The sequence below is a fragment of the Cryptomeria japonica genome, chromosome 9 (genome assembly GCF_030272615.1).
Source record: "Cryptomeria japonica chromosome 9, Sugi_1.0, whole genome shotgun sequence".
NCBI classification, from domain to species: domain Eukaryota; kingdom Viridiplantae; phylum Streptophyta; class Pinopsida; order Cupressales; family Cupressaceae; genus Cryptomeria; species Cryptomeria japonica.
Genome location: NC_081413.1, coordinates 482893706 through 482916330, shown reverse-complemented (window position 1 = coordinate 482916330; position 22625 = coordinate 482893706). Strand labels below are relative to the sequence as shown.

Here is a 22625-nt window from a genome sequence, read left to right as displayed (position 1 = left end):
TTGTATTTTTACTACTTGTAGACACCTAAAATTGTCATGTCTAATTAAATAAATATATCTATTTATTTAATTATTTGAGCCTAATTCTTCTATTAATTGAATAAATCTTTATTTATTTAATTAATTCATTTATCCTCTTCTAGCCTTATTTCTCATTTAAATAAATACTTTTATTTATTTAAATTATCATTTTCTAAATTAAATAAATATCTTATTTATTTAATTGATCCCACTTCTTCTATTAATTAAATAAATTTTTATTTATTTAATTAATTCATTAACCTTTTCTACCTATGACACATGTCATTCATCTCTTAATTCCTACACTACCTACCCTCTCATTATTTTCTTATTTTCTCTACCTACCCTCTAATCCTAGCCGACCATTTATCTTTTACACCTCTTAATCTTATCCCTCCATTTCTTATAGTGTCTTCTATATAAGGAGATGCTTCCTTCATTATCAACCCTATGCATTCTAATCAAGCATCCTAACATTCGAACTTTCATATGCGATCCTACTTGCAACCGCATTTCCGTTCTTTGTTGAGCTCTTGTGCACACATAAAATCTGAGAGCAAATATATCAAGCAAGATCAATGGAGATAGGAAGAATGGAGATCCAAACCCTATTGGACATGTGATAGTATAATCATTGTGATTTCATTTGATTTGCATTGTCTTAGGTAATCTTCATATGTTATGGTGGATCTTTGTTGTTGTTAGGCTAGGGTTTTGTGGTTAAATTCATTTAGTCTTTCAATTTTGTTTTATCCACTTTTCACCATAAACATTTTGGCACGCCCAATGGGACTCTTGTCCCTTTTGCATTTAACATCTTTGTTGCAGATTTTGTGTTTTTTGAAGTTGCAGATTTGACATTTTTGACAACATTTCAACAATTTCCGCGTTTGCACATTTTGAGATCGTGTTTTTTAATTTTCTACCACGTCTGTGAACCTCTGAATCGCGTCTGTGTTTTCGAAAGTATTTTCATTTTCTGGATTGTAGGTTTTAATTATAGGCGCGTCTGTGGGCGATTTAATCGCGTATGCGAGATTTAGCTGCGTCTGTGATCATTTTAATCACGTTTGTGTTTTGCAGATTTTACTATTTTGCATTTTTTGTAGAAACGCGTCTGTGAGGTGTTGAAATGCGTCTATGTTGCAAAATCGCGTCTGTGTAGGGTAAAATCGCGTCTGTGTTTCAGCTTTTGCATTTCGGTCTTTTATCCAATTTTAAGGTTTTATTTCGTTATTCGGACTTCAGATCTGGTTTATTTTGAGCTAACATCTTCTGATCTAGCTAACGAAATTGGTGCAGCTTGTCTTGAAAGCAAAATCATTTTGTTGAAGGCCCCTATTTCACAAAGTCTTCTGGATCTAAAAATTTACCTAACTTGTGTGCTTGCAGGAAGGGGTGATCATTTGAAACAATTCAAACTACTAACAAATCTTTGTTGCAGGACCTTGACAAGGATTTTTCTTTTGATCTTTATTGTGTGCCTTGTTTTCATAGACTAGCAAACACTTCAATTGGTGCACTAAAATTGAACTAGTATCTTTTGTGTCTTGAGCAATAGGCTCTTTTTGTTTAATCTTTAGAGGGCCTGTCTCTCCGTCTGGTCATTAGGACTACTAGTGAGGAGAGAACGACCCAAGTGGTAGCGAGGAAAACCCACCTCTTCCAAACCATTATAAACAACTATATTCATGGTGAAAGCTATGGATAACATGTGTTGATTAGTTCATACCGACATTATGTCTCCCCATAAACCCGCTTGATCAAATTTATTTGATCATTTGTAGGGCGTAACCCCTACCGGTTGGGAGCCTTCTGTATTTACAGAGCTGAAAGTGCCGCATGTATGGCCACACGAGTGGATGCCCTTACTAGCACCTTTTTGTTTTAGAAGACAAAATCCTTCTAGTTGTTGGGACAGGAGGTCGGACCTCTGGAGCGGCCCACACACATACGGTTCTTAGTAGAGATACAAAGTTCACCATGGGGAGTTTTCGTGGGGAATGATGTTTGGCTGTCCCAAGAAGTGAGTGTCGAGGGTGGAGCCAACGGGGTCAAGCATCTAAGTATCCACTCTGAATAGTGTAGCCTCATGTGGGATCAACAACTATGTCCTGGCCAACCATAAGAATTGTGCTTGTCTTATTTTGAACATTCAAACATTCAAGATCAAACATCAAAACATTGTGTCTTTTGTGTCTTCAAGTGTATGTGTAAAGCGGAAAAATCGAACCCTAGTCGTTCTCCTCTCCCCAACTCCAAGGAGAGAGAAGGGAGAGTCACTAGGGTTGATGTTTTTCACTTAGGAGAGACTTTACCTTCAAAAGAGGGGTTGAAACCCACAAGATCCAATCCCACGCAATACAAGATTGGATTCTATATGAGTTTCAAGGGTTAAGACATCAAGGATACCCTCTTTTGTAAAGAATGTAGATAGAAAGATTGAACTAGGAATGCATGTAGAAGCAAGAAAGATTCACTTATAAACAGAGATAGGGATATGGGATGAAGTTGCGGACCTGGAATTAGCAGTAAAATGTCGAGACGGTGCTATTCTGCAAATTTGAGCAAAAGTTGACGGGATGATGGCGCCCGGCGTGCACACGGTCCTCCAAAAAATCCGCGAAACGAAGGTGGATCTGTTCGTCTCTGCACAAGGATTCCAGATCTTCAATTACAACCGCGTACCTGCAACCTACACATAGAAAAGAGAGGACGATTGGGGGGTTAGGGATGAGGGGTTTGCCTTTAGGTCAAACCCCGGTTTTGGAATTAACCAAGAAATGAGAATGCTGTAAATGTAAATGTTTGTAATGTAAACAAGTACTGATACCTTGTTGTAAGAATGTTTGTATTCTTACATGCGAAGGTGTAATGTATGTAGTATGTTGTATGTTGTATGTGATCTCCTCTTCAATGGTTGAATCCTTGTCTTGAATGCAACACTTAGCCTTGAATGGAGACTTAGAATGCTCAATTGCTTGAATGCTTGAATGCTTGAATGCTTGAATATCGTTTCCGCCTTTTTCCCATCTACCAAAATGGGAGAGGAAATGTAGTTTATATACTTGTCAATTAGGGTTGATAGACTGATTTTCCCGACCTTAGGCCGACCAGGAAATATTATTTTCCAATTTGCAAACTTAAAGACCCGAAGCCCCATAAGAGACCGGGCCCAAAATAGGGCCAGGGACCAGGGCGCTGGGCACCATAGTCCTAAAGGACCAGGGCGCTGGGCACCATAGTCCTAAAGGACCAGGGCGCTGGGCACCATGGTCCCACCTCCCGGGACAGTAGGGTGCAAGGAGGATCAGGCCAGGGTGCTGAAAAATGCAGTTTTTGATGTCATGAACAAGTTTCGGGGTCTCCATTCAGGTTCAGTGTTGCGCCGCCATCGTGAAGACCCAAATGCGGTCGAAATTGCAAGTGTCGCAATTTTAGGACGCTACAGTATGCAAAACATTTTTACATCAAACAACACACTTTTCTTTGAGTCATTTTGAGTCTAAACACTTGCAAACATTGAGTCTTCATCAACATTGTGTCCTCTTGTCACGAAAAAAATAGTCAAAAAATTCAGATTGGGTCACAACAAAACAACTTCACTAATTGGAAAAATTGCACTCAGTTTTCAGAAATGCGTATGTGTCTGACATAATAGCGTCTGTGTCATCTATTCGCGTCTGTGGAGGGTAGAAATGTGTATGTGTTCTTTTGAGAAACTTTCATTTATAAAATCCCAGAAACGCGTCTGTGTTTGACAGAACCACGTCTGTATCATTTAAGTGCATCTGTGAAGTATATAGGCATGTGTGTGTTCAGAATTGAAAAACTTTTACAGTCCAACAAACAAGAACAGACAGTTTCAGACTTATTGAGCTTCCTAGGTTATCTCTCTAGGTTTTCATCTAGCATTCAACCTATTTCTGTGTCTCACAAAGTTCATCATTGCTTTGCATCTTGCATTACATTCACATTTGTCTAAACTTGAGTCAAAAGGTCACTTGCTTGTCCTCATCATACTTTGTCAACACACTACATACAACAACATTTTGCTAAGTGGTCCCTCATCAAGGTCTATCACCTTTGGGTCTCATTTGGTCTTACTTAGAGTCAAGGTCAACTTACCTCATTAAGAGAAACTATCATCTCTTTGGAAGTCACACCTACTCTACTACATACATACTTGGTCTTACACTTTGAACATTGCAAGTACACTTCAGATTCATTTACATTCCATCCAACTCTTGGTCTTCCATACTCTTTTTCATTTTCATCTAGTCTCAAACATCTTGGTCAATACCTAGTTCATGGTTGAAACCCATTCCCAAAAATCTAGGAGAGAAGCTAAAGAGGCTCAAGAGTTCGCAAACATGAGTACTTATGAGTATGATAATGATGTCTTTTTCAATTCTGATCATACTACATTACTTGACATGGATGCCTATAGAAACATTCCAAATGTTGAGAACATGGACAATACAAATAACAATGACACACACAATGACAATATGGACAATATTTCAGTACATTTAGCAGAAGTGGAAGACTCCATTATGGATCCCCATTTCAATTGATTGGTTGAGGAAATAATGAGGAGAGATAGACAATACTTCTTACAAGTGATGGCACAAAGTGGAGCCAAGATCCCTCGTGATTTTGACATGTCTCAAATAATGGAAAATCGACCTTTGCAACAATCTCACCTCAACATGGATCAAAGGAGGCCTAATAGTGGAGGCAATAGAGGACCACATATGGTGCCTGAATCACCATTATCTTTATTTCAAAAACCCGAGGTCCCATACACACATGGTCAAGCATATGATACTCACCTTCGTAGACCATTATGGAAGTCTTATGCAGAAAAATATACTCAATCACATGCCAATGCTAAGGACCAACCACCAAAGCAATTGGATATCCAAAGGCATGTTCAAAATTTGGACACAAGGAAACCCCGTGTCAAATTCGGGGGCAACACATTAGAACAAACTCATGACATTCCTGTAGAGTATGGTATACATGGACAAAGAAGATATTCCATTCCTCATCATGACTCTATACCAAGTGGTCCATATATGTAGCATCATTATAGACCTCCTCCATATGAACATGTGTATGATCAATATCATCCATATATGCAACATGTTCCTCCTCCACCCGGTGCCTTAGGTATGGAAAATGGTTCAAGAAGTTGATCTCCACCTAAGAATAATTTGGAACAACAAATCAAGGACTTACAAAAGAAAATGGAGGACATAAATACTCCAAAGCCAACTTACACAATGAGAGACATATGTCCCTATCCATTTGACAAAAGCATTCCAATGCCTCCATTTCCTACACACTTTGTGACACCTAAGTTTGATAAGTACGGAGGAGAAGGGGATCCTAAGGCACATATAAGACAATTTTTTACAACTTGCATTGAGGTAGCAGCAGAAAAGACATATTTGATGAGATTATTCCCACAAAGCTTAGGTGATCAAGCTATGGAATGGTTCTCCCAACTTCCACTTGGAATTAAGTCATGGGGTGACTTAGCAGAGGCATTTATCCAACATTTCTCATAAAACATAGAGACAGACATATCAATCACTACTTTGTGCAATACCAAGCAAAAGGATGGAGAATCTTTTTCATCATTTTTACAAAGATGGAGAAATCTAGCCAGCAGATGCTCTTGTGAAATTCCACAAAAACAAATGGTAGAAATGTTCACCCAGAATGTCAACAAAGACATTGGTTATGATCTAAGGAAAGCTTGTTTGTCCACCTTCAAGGATGTCATTGAAAAAGGCTTAGCAACAAAGAAGGTCCTAATTGAACAAGGAGTCATTAAGATATTCAAAGAAAACAAAGAGGAGTTTAAAGGAAAAGACAAGCCAAGATTTTGGAACAAAAACAAGAACACAGTCAATGATGGTGTTGTGGATGCCAATACAATGCGACCTAAAATCATTTTTTTCGGGATCAAGCTCTACAAACAATCAAGTGAATACTCAAACAACTTCAAAGTCATGAAGGAAGTACACCCCATTGGGAGAACCACTAGAATTAGTTTTCAAAAAGCTAGTGACAAATAAAATAATAACAATTCCAGATTTGCCTCCATATGAGCCAAAGGTTAAACCAAATTGGTGGAATGATGATGAGTATTGTGAATTTCATAAGAGAAAAGGTTATAAAACAAGAAATTGTCATCGACTAAAGAACATTATACAAGATCTTATTGATAGAGGTGACATTGAGATTGAAGGACATTCATCCAATCAAGAACATGAAATGTTTAAAGAACCATTCCCAAAACATGACAAGGGAAAAGCTAAAGCCACAGATGAGCAAACCAACTATACAAGAGCATCCTATAACTATGATTCAACTATCAATCACATTTCAATGGATAATTATGTCTCTACCATTATCATCAAGGACAAAACGCTGAGAATTCTACCCAAAGACACAAGATTGTCTTAAAAGGCATCAGATCTTCTTCTGAACCAACCTCTGAATGTAATGTTACAACTTGTCGAGGTAAATTCACTTTGCAAGGTGCTCCAACTAAAAACACCGCTTCCTCATCAACCAAGCCTGAGTATGACTTTGTAGAATAGTTAGGGAAGACACTCGCACTCATCTCCATCCTTGAGCTCTTACGCATATCCCCCACACATAAAGCTATTCTTGACAAAATCTTGAGAGACACTTCTGTCCCCACTGATCTGAATGTGGACCAGTTTCAAGCCATGGTGGGATATCTTTCCATTCCACACTCCCTTACATTCACAGAAGCCGATGACGCCTCCGTAAGTCAACCACATAATGCACCTTTACACATTGAAGCCTTCCTACACAAACATCAAATAAAACGAGTCTTGATAGATGGAGGAGCAGGTCTAAACATTTGTACATTGAGCACTATTAAACAATTGGGATATTCAGACAAAGCTGTGAATTCTACAAACAAAATTACCATCAAGGCATATGATGATGAAGAATGTTCATCCAAAGGCACAGTCAGCTTGCCTCTCAGAGTTGGGCCAGTTACAAAGGATGTGGTTTGTCAAGTCCTAGACCTGGATCTCACATACAATATATTACTAGGATGTCCTTGGATTCATGAAGAAATGAGGGTAGTCCCATCTACATACCACCAATGCATTAAGTTTCCTCACAACGGAGTTGAAATAACAGTTAATGGTGATCCTAATCCATTTATATACTGCAATAACTTGAGACCAAAAACTGAGACGATCATTCCAAGTAATAGGGAAGTTGTCCCTTCTTCTACATACATTGATCCTAAATCATTAAAACCTTCGACATCAAAACAAGGTGAGCTTAAAGGGAAATTTTAGGACAAGGGCATGGGTGAATACACTTTGAATCAAACCATGTGCTTACAACAAGTTATGAGTTCACCAAAAGAATATGGACGACCACATCCTATAAGCAGGTATCTATCATTATACTCAAATAGGATCCTACTATCTTCCAAAGATGGGGTGAACTGGAAGAAGAAGACTTATACAAAATGCTTTACAAAGACCCTAAAAATGATACACAAGATCACATCAACATACCATGTGAAAAGTATGGCAAAGGATTCAAGATCCTACAAAAATTTGGGTATGATGGCAAAAGTCCTCTTGGCCTAAGAAAGGAAGGCATTATTGAACCTTTACAACCTGAATTGACATTCAAAAAGGAACGCTCGAAAGGACTTGGTTTCATGTCTTCCAAGATCAATACTCAAAAGACAGGAGAAGCATTACAAATCAAAGCTGCCAAAATTCAACAAGAGAATCACTATTCCACAGACTCCAATGAATGGGAATGGGATTCAGATAAATCATCCAGTGACTATGAACTCACTGAGACATTCAGAGAACCAGGGGAACCCACAAAAGAAGAGGAATTTTATAGAAAATTCAAAGTTGGTCAAGAGGTAACTGCTGAGGATCCCACATAGTCCTTGTCTCTAGGTTCTAGGTTGAAATCGCGAAGAATGAGAACACTTGTCTCGGAATGCGCTACTAGTGATGACAATTTGGATTCATTCACGATAGAGACAGATGAGGAGAGTGCCAACGATGACCCTGATAACTACCTCGACATACCTGAGTATAACTGCATCTTCACCCTTAGTCCCGCTAACTTTGAAGACATCAAAGGCCTTCCCCTTGTGCACCACCAACTTATTGATTGGGACCATGAAGGACCCGTACAATTCGACACATTCCAACATGATGAAGCCTTTATTGACTATCTAGGCATACGAGATGATCTTCCCCCTGGGGAGCATAAGGCGGGATACACTATAGAGCTCAATAGCGTAGCATATTTTGGTGAGGGTGTTGGGCCTTCCAGCTGCAAAAATATAAAAATAAAAACAAATCATGGGTCTTATGGTGAAAACTACGTTGTGGTGCTACCTAACCCCAAAAAAGTAAAAAGAAAGAACGTATTTGAGGGCGAAAACCTCTCTGAGGCACCCGAGGATGGAAGGCTCGACATTCTCCCGGTATTATATGAAGAAAAATCATCTATGTTGGTAGAGGAGACCATCAAAACAAACATTGGTACATAAGAAACTCCACATAACATATTCCTGGCTCAATCCCTAACAGAGACAGAAAGGCTAAAGTTCATAAGTTTCTTCACAGAGCGACAAATCAACTTTGCATGGTCATATGCTGATATGCCTGGATTAGATCCAGATTTGGTAATGCATCATTTGACAGTCAAACTGAGGGCAAAACCAGTGAAACAAAAATTAAGAAAGATGCATCCACAAGTGGCATTATTAGTCAAAGCAAAGCTTGAAAAATTATTGGATGTCGGATTCATATGCCCAATTGACTATCCTGAGTGGATTTCCAACTTAGTACCTATCAGCAAACCAGATCGTAGCATCAGAATATGTATAGATTTCAGAGACATCAACAAAGCTTGTCCTAAGGATGATTTTCCATTACCAAATATTGACCTGATCGTAGATCTCATAGCAGGGCATGTGATGTTATCTTTGATGGATGGATTCTCTGGCTATAATCAAATAAAAATCGCATCTGAGGATCAACACAAAACAACATTTACTTGTCCTTGGGGAACTTTCTGCTGGAATGTCATGCCCTTTAGGCTCAAGAATGCAGGCACTACATATCAAAGAGCCATGACTACTATCTTTCATGATCTCATGCACGTTACTATGGAAGATTATGTTGATGACCTTTTGGGCAAATCAATAGACAGAGATACACATTTGGACATACTTTCAGTCATTTTTGATCGGTTGGAAAAATACAAAGTAAGATTAAACCCCAAGAAATGTGTCTTTGGAGTAACCTTCGGGAAGCTTCTGGTATTCATTGTCTCAAAAAGAGGAATTGAAGCCGATCCAACAAAAGTCAAGGCCATCCTAGAGATGCAACCACCAAGAAATATCAGTTAACTTTGATCTTTGCAAGGGAGACTCCAGTCCATATGAAGATTCATAGCACAACTTGCGGATAAATGTCATCCTTTTCAACATTTGCTACACAAAAACATCAAATTCAAATGGGATGATAACTGTCAATAGGCTTTCCAAATACTCAAAGATTATCTTCTAAATTCGCCAATCTTGATGCCACCGGTTTTGGATCAACCCCTATTACTCTACATATCCGCTACTTCAACAGCACTAGGGGCACTCTTAGCTCAACAAAACGCTGAGGGAAAAGAAAAGGCAGTCTACTACATCAGTCGCACTTTGGTGGGATATGAGCTAAACTACACACCCATTGAGCATGCATGCCTCGTTGTGGTCTTTGCTTCGTAGAAATTACGACATTACATGCTAACTCATAAAACTAAGTTGGTCGCAAGGATTGATCCATTGAAATATCTTCTCAACAAAGCAACGCTTACTGGTTGACTAGCCAAATGGGTGATGCCCCTGAGTGAATACAACATTGAGTATGTGGACAAAAAAGCAATAAAAGGACAAGCTATCGCAGATCAATTAGCAGATGCTCCCATTATAGATGATGCTCCTCTAACTTCCGAATTTCTAGATGAATTCATCTTGACAATATCACACACAAAGCCTTGACAACTATACTTTGATGACTCATACACACAACATGGTGCAGGAGCTGGCATCCTCTTCATCACACCTCAAGGGGATTCCATACCAAAATCATATCGATTATCATTTCCTTGCACTAATAACATAGCAGAATACGAGGCATTAACAACTGGATTACGGATTGCAGTTTAGTGGAAGATCCAAGAACTTCATGTTTTTGGGGACTCTCAACTTGTAATTCGTCAAGCAACTGATGACTACCAAACTAAAGATGAAAAATTAATGCCTTACAAAAGAATGGTGGATGACCTGAAACAACATTTCGCGAAGTTAGATTTTGAGCAAATACCAAGAGAGCAGAATCGAGCCACAGATGCCATGGCTACAATTGCTTCACTGATCGATCTACCACAGAATGAAACTTGCTATGAGTTCTTGACCTTTTGGTTCCCTCGTATGAGATCACTCCTACTGAGATGATATGTGTCATTGGTCTTGATTCCCATTTATATGGTTCCATTTTCACATACCTACACAATAATACTCTTCCTTCTGACTTATCCAACAACCAACGTCGCACTTTCATTCGCCAATCTTCTCGATACGTCATTTTAGCTGATATCCTATACCGTCGAGGTCTAGATGGCACTCTTCTTAGATGTTTAGAAAGGGACGAAGCTTAGATTGCATTACGCGAAGTTCATGAAGGGATATGTGGTCCACATTCTAGTGGTCCTACCTTAGCCAAGAAACTCATCAGGACTGGATATTACTGGCCCAATATGGAAAAAGACTCATATCAGTTTGTCAAAAAATGTAAGCAATGTCAACTTCACGGAGACCTCATTCATGCGCTAGCACAAGAACTTCAACCAATTGCGACTCCTTGGCCCTTTTGCCAATGGGGACTCGATCTCATAGGCAAGATTCACCCTCCTTCTTCCAATGGCCACAAATTTATAATCACTACCACAGAGTATTTCACAAAATGGATTGAAGCTGTGCCTCTTACACAAGTCACTGAGAAACAGATTGCTACATTCATTCTCAATTACATCATTTGTCGATACGGTATTCCTATCTCCATCATTACCGATAACGAGTGTCCCTTAAAAAATCAGGATGTTCGTGAACTTTGTGATTGCTTTCATATTACCCATTGTTTCTTCACACCTTATTACCCCCAAGGTAACGGCCAAGATGAGACGTCAAATAAAACCATTCTTAAAATCCTAAAAAAGATAGTTGATGATGTTGGCCACAATTGGTATATCCAACTTAATCCTGCACTTTGGGCTTACCGCACAAGTGTCCGCACACCTACAGGAGCCACACCTTATTCATTTGTATACGTCGCTGAAGCTATCTTGCCTATTGAGGTCGAGTTACCCTCTTTACGAGTCTCTTTGCAAAACATTATCAGTGATGAAAACTACAGGGTCTCTCGCTTACAGGAACTTGAACTATTGGATGAACGAAGACAAACTGCTTTTAATCATCTTAAGGCTTATCAACAACGAATGAGTCGCAACTACAATCATAAAGTCAAGCCTCGCACATTTGAGGTAGGTGACTTAGTTCTCAGAGAAAATCCTAAAAATCAGCAAGACAAAGAGAAGAAGGGCAAGTTCGAACCAAACTGGCTTGGTCCTTACATCATCACAGCAGCATATGGATCTGGTGCATGTCAGCTTTCAACTCCAGAGGGCGAACCTTTGGAGGATCCTATCAACAACATGCACCTTCGCAGGTTTTACACATAGCTCTTCAGAGTATCCTAATTCAAAAATACAAAAAAAATTAAAAAAATTCAAAAATACAAAAAAAATCATAAACATAAAAAATCGTTACTTGGTGAAAACTTGGCAAACAGGCACCTTGTGACACAAAGAAAAAATGAAAAATAGAAAAGTAAAGAGAAAAAAATTTCGTCCAACAGTAAAAACCACTTCGGTGGTGCCTTGGGCAAGTACCACGGTGAAAACCGGGTTAGCGGTGCCATGTGTAGAGACATTGGTCCTCCCTCCTTCAAGATTCACTTTCATCCTTTCACTTTGCACACACTCACAGCCTATCCATCCCAAAAAAAAATTACCCATTTCCATCATGGCTTGTTATTGATCTACCTAAGATTGGTTAGCCATTCATAATAAACATTTCTTTTCACCCCTTTCCATCCATAATAAATCAGCTCTTATCTGTGGCTACGACAAATCCTACGTCTCGTGACGGGTGTGGAACTGAGAGCATCGCCTGTTCTGAGAAGTACAGTTTCTTCCAGTTTTCTTCAATCTATCTGCGCACAATCCACAATAAAACAACATTTGCATCACAATCTGCAATAAAGTTCCATCTTCTCTGCAATAAAGTATCAGTTTCATGGATTTGGTCAGTTTTAGATGAGACACAACAACAACAATGGGCTTCAACAAATCAAATCTTTCAACAGACTCAGACAACATTATGGTTAAGTGCTATCTATCCTTTTGTGAAAGTAAACATTGTGACCACAATCAACTGGACTTATACAAGTGACAAGAGACACTAAACCCGAGGACTACAGTGGATGTTGGTGTTGAGTCTTGGTTTTCTTTTGATTTTATCTTTCTGGTGACATGTCTTTTAGCTTTTTCGGGATGTCTTTGACTAGAGATTCTATCTCCAGGATGTCTTTGACTAGAAAGGCGAGGATGGGGTATCGTCACCTGTTTTTCTTTGCTGTCTGTGGATTGCCACTTAGTAATGCTATGACTTGTCCAAGGATATGAGGACACTGTGAGTCTAGATGAACTGGGGCATTCCTTGTTTGCAACTGTCTTATCTCCATGCAAATAGGTACAATGACTTTCTGGCTCGAACATATATCTGGATTGTCATAACCTATTTTGCCATAATAAAGCTCAATGATGATAACACACAAGAAGCTCTTTCACTTTCATATCTTCTATCTTCCATCCCCCTTTCTTGATTGACTTCCATCATCCTTCTTGAGTCTGTGTAGCCCACTATCACATGACTGAATATAATGACACGCCAAAAATATATGCATTTCATGTAGTTGCACCTGTATTACCATATATAAGCATTTCATACATACATATAGATATCACAATCGCATCACATTCTACACACAACACATGTTAGCACATTTTACATTTGCATTATCATATTCATCTACATTTCATACATTCACATTTGCATTGGCATAACATATAAAAACATAAAAGAACAAAAATATTGCATTTCATCATGTACATATTTGCATCCATATCATAAGCATCACATAAAAACATGCATCACATAGAAATATCACATAGGTACACATGCATATAGCTGGCGCAAAGATGAATCATCTCATATATATAACCATAAGTGTCATGACACAATGATGTCAAAATCATATGGCTACAATCATCTGAAGGTGTCATCATACAAAATGGTACAAAACTAATACATAGGGAGCCCTCTAGGCTATGATGAACTCCCTCCCTCGGAGCCGCTTGGCCTTGACAGAGTCTGAGCCCTGGAAGGACCCACCCCAGGATCATCTCTCATGTCCCCTTTGTTTGGTGGTGGTGGAGGACCCATGACCCCACCGCTCGATGCCTGTCGCTTGTCCCTCCCTCCAGCGGTTGTCGCTGTCCGCGATGGTCTACAGAAGCTCCTAGCCCGCTGCTCTGGTGGCACCGCTCCATAGTATAGGTCTCTCCAGTAACCTATCTCCTCCCCGACCATCAGAACATAGACGTATCCAACTCCTGTGTCCTATGCTATCTGTCTCCCTGCCCTTAGTGCTGTCTCAGCCTCTGTATAACGCTGGATGACCTGATCCCTCTCCCGCTCCGTATCTCTCAGCTGTCTCCTGAGTCTATCTCTCTTCCGCTCGAGATCCTAGATCTCATCTGCCTGTCCCTGGCAGATCTCCCTCAACTCCAACAACTCATCCTCCTCCTCTCCCCCCTCACCCTGTGGCGGCTCTTGTGGCTATCCCTGTCCTAGTACCTGTCCGTGTACCTGTGGCTGCTCCTGTGGCTGCCCCTATCCTTGTCCCTGTCTCTATACCTGTCTGGGACCTTGTACTGTTGGCACCTGTAAAGGCAATCCACCTCTGCCCCTCACCATGTGAGCCTGCCTCTCCTCTCCACTCTCCCTCCATGGAGCCACTCTCCTCTCTCCTACCATACCCAGCCTCCTCCATCGGCCTCTACTGCCGCCATCTCCATCTATCAACTCCCCAGGATCCATCAGTTGTGGAAACGGATGTTCAGCCCAATATGCAGTATAATCTGCATCCTCTATCCCAAGGCAAGGGAATCATCTCTACCAGCTGCATCACTACTTGATCATATGACAACAATGACCTGAAGTGCACCTGATCCCTCACTGTTTGACCATACATCCCAGAATTCCATGGCATCTGTTGTATCTTGTCGAACTGCCTGTCCATCTTGTCTACCAACTGCCTCTCCAGCACATATGATGTTCGCTCAATTAGATACTTGCTCCGAAATGTATATGGCAGCTCCACTGCATCATCCTCCCACTCCTCGCACTCTCGGTACGACCTCCATACTACAGTGTCAATCTCATCAAAGACCCTGCGCCAATACTTTAATCTCTTGATCCGCAGCTGAGATGTAATCATAGGATATAAATGCACAAAACTACGCCCATCACCCCTGCCTCTGAAATGAATCGGTTGGGTAACCGACAGATGCTCATAAGCCCACACCTACAACAATGTCATTCCGTAGCCCAATCCTATTGATCCATGGTATAAAAACTGATGGAACTCATAATACAAATGTGCCAGTAGACACGACCCCCATGCAAATCTGGTATGCTGTGTCACCAGTGTCTCTAGTGTGCTACCCCAGCCCACAGCCAGTCCTCGTGTCACCCTATCCGGACATAGGAACCCACTAATCACTCCCGCCAGTACTGCTGGTAATGCTAATCCTGTCCGTACCATTGTGTCCCATGCAACGTGTCTAGCCCTCATCTCCAATCCCGGATCCTGGAACACTCGTCTTAGTGCATCCTTGTCTTTGTCTCAATCGTAAGGAACTAACTCCCCATCAATCAATATCCTCATAATCCTGTAAACATCCTCTAAGGTGACTGTCATCTCACCCATCGGCAAATAAAAACTGCAAGTCTCTGGGTGCCATCTCTTAGCTAAAGCGGTCAACAATCCCATGTTCGCCCAAAACTCAGGCACATACAAAATATGGTGCAAGCCCATAACCTCAATCGCTGCCCTATCCTCAAATGTCAACTCTGGTCGTAAACTTTGAGTCGATGAGAATCTCTCCCATGACTCCAGCATAGGTAGGTACTCTTGCAGTCAAACAAATCAACTGTGTCAGTTAAAGTTGCATTCCCTGTTCATCACAAAATGTTGCTTATTATCCTAAGTGCTTATGATACTCTATCATATGTTGCTATTTATCCTAGTGGTACTCCCTGTTCATCACAAAGTGCTGCTCATATTTGCTCTCCCTGGTCATCACAAAGTGCTGCTCATATTAGTACTCCCTGTTCATCACAAAGTACTATGTCTTGGTACTCCCTGTTTATCACAAAGTGCCTCGATCTATCCTATCCCAGGGCCTCTGCTTGAGTGTATCCTTTTAAGTAGTTTCTTGATTGGCAACGTATGTTCTATCATAGAATTGTCAATCCTAACCCTATTTGCTATTCTAGTATTCCCAAGAGGACCTGCTTGAGTGAATCCTCTCAGCAGCTTATCCAATCGATAGCGTATGTTCATCACAGAATTACCGATTTGGCCTAGAAGACATAAACGCGCCTTCATGACATAAACACGCTTGCATACTGCACATACGCGTCTTCTCTGCACATACGCACCTGAAATACATAGACGTGCCTCTGCTATGCACAGACGTGCCCATATAGCACAAACGTGCCTGCACAACACAGACGCGTTCACATTTGGTACAAACGCCTTTTCATTCGCAAACGTGCCTGACAAAACACAAACACACCTAGCTTACCCAGACGCGCCTGACACCAACACAGACGTGCCTTAGTGTTTTTTAACCTTGTTTGACATTCCTAAACGCGCATTTATTACACTACCTAGCGTGCATTAATGACAACAATTAATGCGACAAAGTACAAGAAGGTTTTGTGGTACTTACCGACTCTCCTGCATCTGTTGGCCTCTGAAATCGACGAACGTGATCAAATCTATGCACCAATGCCATCGCTGCTGACTGCTGCTGCTCCATTCTCTCTCCGCATTCTGATCTCTTGAATGTGTGGATGACAATGAGGATGTTTTCCCCTCGTGGTGCCCTAGCCCTAGCCCTAGCCCTCGTTTCCCGAGTTAGTCTTCGTTATTCCGTTACTCTGTCACTCTATCCTATCTGATCAGTCCATTCTAGCCTTTCTTTCTTATCGAAAGATTGTTTGAGATCTTTCTAAATATTTTCATCCAATCTCTCGAGGGGCATATCATTCCCATCTTGGGGCAACTTTGTATCAGTTCATCTTATCTTCTTTGAAACAACGCGACAAGCTACATTGTCTCAAAGAGGGGCAAAATGTAGACACCTAAAATTGTCATGTCTAATTAAATAAATATCTTAAATATCTTTATTTATTTAATTATTTGAGCCTAATTCTTCTATTAATTGAATAAATCTTTATTTATTTAATTAATTCATTTATCCTCTTCTAGCCTTATTTCTCATTTAAATAAATACTTTTATTTATTTAAATTATCCTTTTCTAAATTAAATAAATATCTTATTTATTTAATTGATCCCACTTCTTCTATTAATTAAATAAATCTTTATTCATTTAATTAATTCATTAACCTTTTCTACCTATGACACATGTCATTCATCTCTTAATTCCTACATTACCTACCCTCTCATTATTTTCTTATTTTCTCTACCTACCCTTTATTCCTAGCCGACCATTTATCTTTTATACCTCTTAATCTTATCCCTCCATTTCTTATAGTGTCTTCTATATAAGGAGATGCTTCCTTCATTATCAACCCTATGCATTCTAATCAAACATCCTAACATTCAAACTTTCATATGCGATCCTACTTGCAACCACATTTCCGTTCTTTGTTGAGCTCTTGTGCACACATAAAATCTGAGAGCAAGTATATCAAGCAAGATCAATGGAGATAGGAAGAATGGAGATCCAAACCCTATTGGACATGTGATGGTATAATCTTTGTGATTTCATTTGATTTGCATTGTCTTAGGTAATTTTCATATGTTATGGTGGATCTTTGTTGTTGTTAAGTTAGGGTTTTGTGGTTGAATTCATTTAGTCTTTCAATTTTGTTTTATCCACTTTTCACCATAAACACTACTAAATATTAATGCCTTTTTTCTCCTTGCCCTAAAATCATGATGTGAACTCCTCACTACTTGTTTTCAAAATAGCATCCATAGTTTTAAAAATTACAATTATAATTTTGCTTCTACATTCAATTTATTTCCATCTGAATGCAAACGGATCTCCAAGGACTCAATAAAGCTTATTAGAGTCACTTTTAAAGAAGACAAATGAGGGGTAAAATAGTGAACAAACAAGTAGGAGGAAAAGATCAAAGCAAAGTTGGGAGAAAAAAAAAATGTACTACAAACAAATCAGAACTTCAAGCAGTCGATAGGCATTTGCATCCTTATTATTAATCTTTTATTTCAGATGTTTAAATTTTAAATTGTTTGTTCATTACAGAACATCATCTTTTCTTATAAAATGCAACATATGAAGGTAGCAAGCCAGATTCACATAATTTAGCAAGAGCGATCTTTGAAAGTTTCAATCCTCTCCACTCCTCTCCAACAATTGATTCCAACAACCAGATTGGAATGACAGAGTAGCTAATCTGAATAGGAGAGTTTAAATCACACAAAAGGTCCTTGGTATTTCATAACCTACACAACACAAATTGAAAATTCGCTTAGACAAATATATATTTACATATATACTGTATTAAATATAATTTAGGCCCAAATGACAGGCTTGTCGTATGCATAATATAATAGAACTAATCCAGACAAGGATACCATACAAAGTACAGAGGTTTAAGGAAAGAACAATCAAGGATGTTCTCCCCACATTTACCCAAGCATCGATTGTGAGCCTCTCTCTCACATTCCCTGATGGCTTAGCAGCTTTCTGTTTCCTTCTAGCACTCCTCTCTTTCCCCTTCATTCAGGGTTCCTGAAAAAAGGTTCAATGCTGTTACTCCTCCACGACTTATATGAACGGGCACTAAGAAATACCCTTTTAGCATATCTAGGAAGCTTATACAATATAAATTGATTCCATCAAATCCACAGCATATTCTAGCTATCAAAGATTCGTAACATAAAAGGCCAAATCTTTTACAAAATGAAAGTAAACTTCTTTCCTGCTTACCACTCAAACTAACACCACATACCTTGCTATAGTTCAAGCCAGTCGTTCCAGTTTCATTCAGTTAGAATCACCAATAATCTCCACAAGAACATTGTCCATGTTTAAAATGATGGAACCGGCTTGCATCTCGCACAATAATTTCTCTTGCAACAATCTTCGAGATAAACTTGGTTGTAGTGTGGCAGCCATCACATACTCGAAGGTTCTTGACAACTCTAATAGTTGTTCCAGGGGGTGTGTTTAACAATCCAAATGCAATTGCCAACCTCTCACTATGAGGGCAAAGTAGTGATTCCTTCTCTTCCTCCTCCACATCACCGATTACAGGTTTTGTATCAGGAATATACCCTGCTACCTTCATCTCCCAAGACAATTTCTCCAACACTTCATACATCTCCTGTGTTTGAGGGTGTCTTCTATGTCCTTTGGCAAATGAATGTATCATTTTATGGACTTCAATCCAACTGCATCCAGGTATCTTACTAGCTCCTCTATCTTTCATCAATTTCCTTATCTTCTCAACCTCACTCCACCTGCCCACTTCTGCATAAATGTGGGACAGAACAACATAAGTCGAGGAATTTTTAGGTTCCAACTGAAAAACTTGTGTTGCTGCAAATTCTCCTAGCAATATATCTTTATGTGATCTACAAGCACCAAGTAAACTCATCCATACAAATACATCGGGTTTTACTGCCATTTTGATGATAAAGTTCAGGGCTTCCTTTAGATAGCCATCACGGCCAAGAAGGTCAACCATGCATGCATAATGATCAATTGCAGGTATAATGCAATGAATGTCTCTCATCTGATTAAAGTATTTACAGCCCTCGTCCACTAGACCTCCATGGCTGCATGCATATAAAACACAAATAAAGCTTATATGGTCAGGACTCGTTCCAGAACTCTTCATTAGCTCAAAGAGTTTCACGGCATCACTGCCATAGCCATGCATTGCATATCCCGCAATTATTGCTGTCCACGAGACCAGGTTTGCATTATTCATCTTGTTAAACAATCTGAGTGCTTTTTGTATGCTTCCACATTTTGCATACATGTCTATCAGGGTATTTGCAACCACAATATCTGATGACAAACCACTTTCAATTACTTTTTGATGAATGCTCATTCCCTGTTCCAAAACTCCAAGTTTGGCACAAGCTGGGAGTATGCTTGCAAAGGTTGCTGAGTTGAACATTACGTCTGCCAATTGCATTTGCTTAAAAATCTCCAAGGCTTTTTCAACAATCCCATTTTGTGCATGTCCACCAATTATCGCATTCCACGAGACAGTGTCTCGATGAGGCAATTTGTCAAACAATTTCTGGGCCTTATGTAAGCTTCCACTTTTAGAATACATGTCTATCAGAGCATTTGCAACTGATACATCTGACCAAAAATCACTTTCAATAATTGTTTGATGGATCTCCATACCCTGTTTCAAACATCCCAATTTGGCACAAGATGAGAGAATGCTAGCAAAGGTTCCCGAGTTTGGCTCAACACCTTCCAATTGCATTGCCCTAAAAGTTTTCAAGGCCTCTTCAGCAAGCCCACTTTTTGCATATCCAGCAGCTATTGTATTCCAAGAGACTATATCTCGTTGAGCCATCTTGTGAAACAATTTGAGTGCCTTCTGTATGCTCCCACATTTTGCATACATATCTATCAGAGCAGTCACAAGTTCGACATGTGAAAAATATTTGCTTTCAATTATTCTTTGATGGATCTCCATACCTTGTTCCAAAACTCCTTGTTTAGCACAAGCTGGGAGGATGCTGGCGAAGGTGGCAAAGTTTGGCTTCGCATCTGTCAGCTGCATTTGCTTAAAAAGCTGTAAAGCCTTTTCAATAAGCCCATTTTGCACATATCCAGCAATGATTGCAGTCCATAAGACCACATCTCGTCGAGATATGGTTTCAAACAATTCATGCGCCTTCTGTATGCTTCCACATTTTGCATACATATCTATCAGGGAAGTAACAACTACAGCATCTGCTAAAAATCCGCCTTCCATGATTCTCTGATGAATCTCCATACCCTGTTCCAATGCTTCTATTTTCGAACAAACTGGGAGGATGACAACGAAAGTAGTTGAGTCTGCTTTCACACTTGCCGACTGCATTTGACTAAAAATCTCCAAGGACTTATGAACAAGTCCATTATGTGCATATCCAGTAATGATTGCATTCCATGACACTATATCTCGATGAGGCATTTTGTCAAATAGCTCGCTTGCTTTCTGTATTTTGCCACATTTTGCATACATGTCTATCAGGGTATTGGTAACTACAACATTTGACAGAAATCCGCTTTCGATTATTGATTGGTGGATCTCCATACCCCGTTCTATATCTCCTATTTTGGTACACGCAGGGACAATTATTTCAAAGGTAAACTTATCTGGTCGGAAACCTGTTCGTTGCATTTGGTGAAATAATGCCAATGCCTCTCGAGGAATTCCATGTCTTCTGTAAGATGCAATTATCATATTCCATGAGAAGACATCTCGTTTAGTCATTTGGTCAAACACATTGCGGGCATCTCCTAAACGTCCACACTTGCCATACATGCTTATAAGGTTATTTTGTACAAATCTGTTTGTGGCAAATTCAAATTCTCTCTCCTTTATGTGGGAATGGATTTTCCTACCATCTAAAAGGGATTTCTTGGAAGTACAGGTTTGCAACAGTTGAAGATATGTAAAAGAGTCTACAGAATAGTCGGGTGTAGTAAGAAGAATGTGTACCGCCACCTTCAAGCAACCCTCCTTACAGAGTGCTCTGATATTGAGATTGAAATTGAGATGGGCATCATTTGACATTGTATGATTGGAGTGTGGCTTACGTTTGTTCTCAACCATTTTAGCACAGTAAAATGCTAACAACTTCTTCCTGAAATTCTGATTTCCCAGAAGTATTATGGCCATCTATTTCTTTATGCAGTGTCGAAAGAATCTACCATAAAATAATTTTTGTAAGTGGAATGAATCAACACTGTACAAGGTGTGGTTGGATTTAAGTGCTGAAAATTTTGGTGGAAGAGAAATGGTTTCCATCTTCCACCCAAAAAATTCCATATGTAATTTTCCAGTCTTAAATCACATCAGTATAGTATTTGGTTGCCATTCATATTCATCTTCTTTGTATTGGGTTCATAAATCTTGGGAAAAATTTCCCTTCCAAATCGCCTCTCCATTCCATTCTGATACAATTTTCCCAAGACAGAAACGCAGTACAGGGCTCCACCAAACCATACAGTGGATAGGATCACTGAATAGCTTCACTAGATATTTAGGACGAGGGATGCCGACTTCTTTCTACAGGTGGGATCTGCTAAAACAAGCCTCCTCAAAATTAAGACTATTTCCTCCTGTGCGGAGCTTTGTGTTTTTATATGAATTTGCTCTTCAAACGGATAATTTTTTTTATTGAAAGAAAGGCCAAAGAGATTCGAACTCCACAGATGGTACCTACAGTTTATGGCCCTAAGGCTAAAGATATTTTAAATATAAAAATACAATTTAAAACTATCATATTGTATCATTATTGAGTAAATTAGTATACTTATATTTAGTAAAATTTATGTAAAAAATGTTGATATATCATTATTAAAAACAAATAAAATCTAATTTCTGTTTTATAAGGTAGGTTTTGTTTTTGAAAATAAATTATTTCTTTTAAATTGTTTTTCTTACACATATTTTGCTTACCTCTTACACACCCTGCCCCATTGTAAAATGTCTATTTAGTGTAATAATTACCATCATTCATGATTAATATATAAATATTATATCTAAATTATATCTTCTGCATTATATTTTATTTCAATTATGTATAAGTACTATATTTAATTATTATTATTTTTTAATGTACTATATTTAATTATTAACTTGACATATAAAATGTTGTTAAATTTAAGTTAAAGGATTTTTGTGAACATATTCAAATTATTATAATTTTTTTGTTATCATTGTAGTTATGCTTTTCGGCATAATTTAAGTGGCAATTCTCAATAAGAATGACAAAGTGGAAGATGCACCAAAGAAGACAATGCCTACATCAATTAGGGTGGAACAAGAAGCTAAAAAAGTACATAAATCAATTTGTCT

General features: G+C 39.1%; 1 protein-coding gene across 2 annotated transcripts; it reads right to left on the bottom strand.

Moving 5' to 3' along the window:
* Nucleotides 1-17771: 17771 nt before the first annotated feature.
* On the bottom strand, nt 17772-21963 carry LOC131057956 (pentatricopeptide repeat-containing protein At3g26782, mitochondrial). Of its 2 annotated transcripts, XR_009109142.2 has the most exons (3): nt 18537-21963; nt 18218-18316; nt 17772-18027 (listed from the first exon to the last, which is right to left on the bottom strand). XR_009109142.2 is itself a non-coding variant. In XM_057992046.2 (2 exons), exon 1 carries the CDS (start codon nt 21441-21443, stop codon nt 18582-18584), a length of 2862 nt encoding a protein of 953 aa, XP_057848029.2. In that variant the 5' UTR covers nt 21444-21963; the 3' UTR covers nt 18035-18316; nt 18537-18581. The 2 variants fall into 2 exon arrangements, 1 of the variants encoding a protein (XP_057848029.2); XM_057992046.2 differs by lacking the exon at nt 17772-18027 and having other exon boundaries at nt 18035-18316.
* Nucleotides 21964-22625: the final 662 nt, after the last annotated feature.

Excerpts from the sequence above, each read along its gene's own strand:
- LOC131057956 (XM_057992046.2), bottom strand. The coding sequence starts at position 21,443 with ATGGCCATAATACTTCTGGGAAATCAGAATTTCAGGAAGAAGTTGTTA.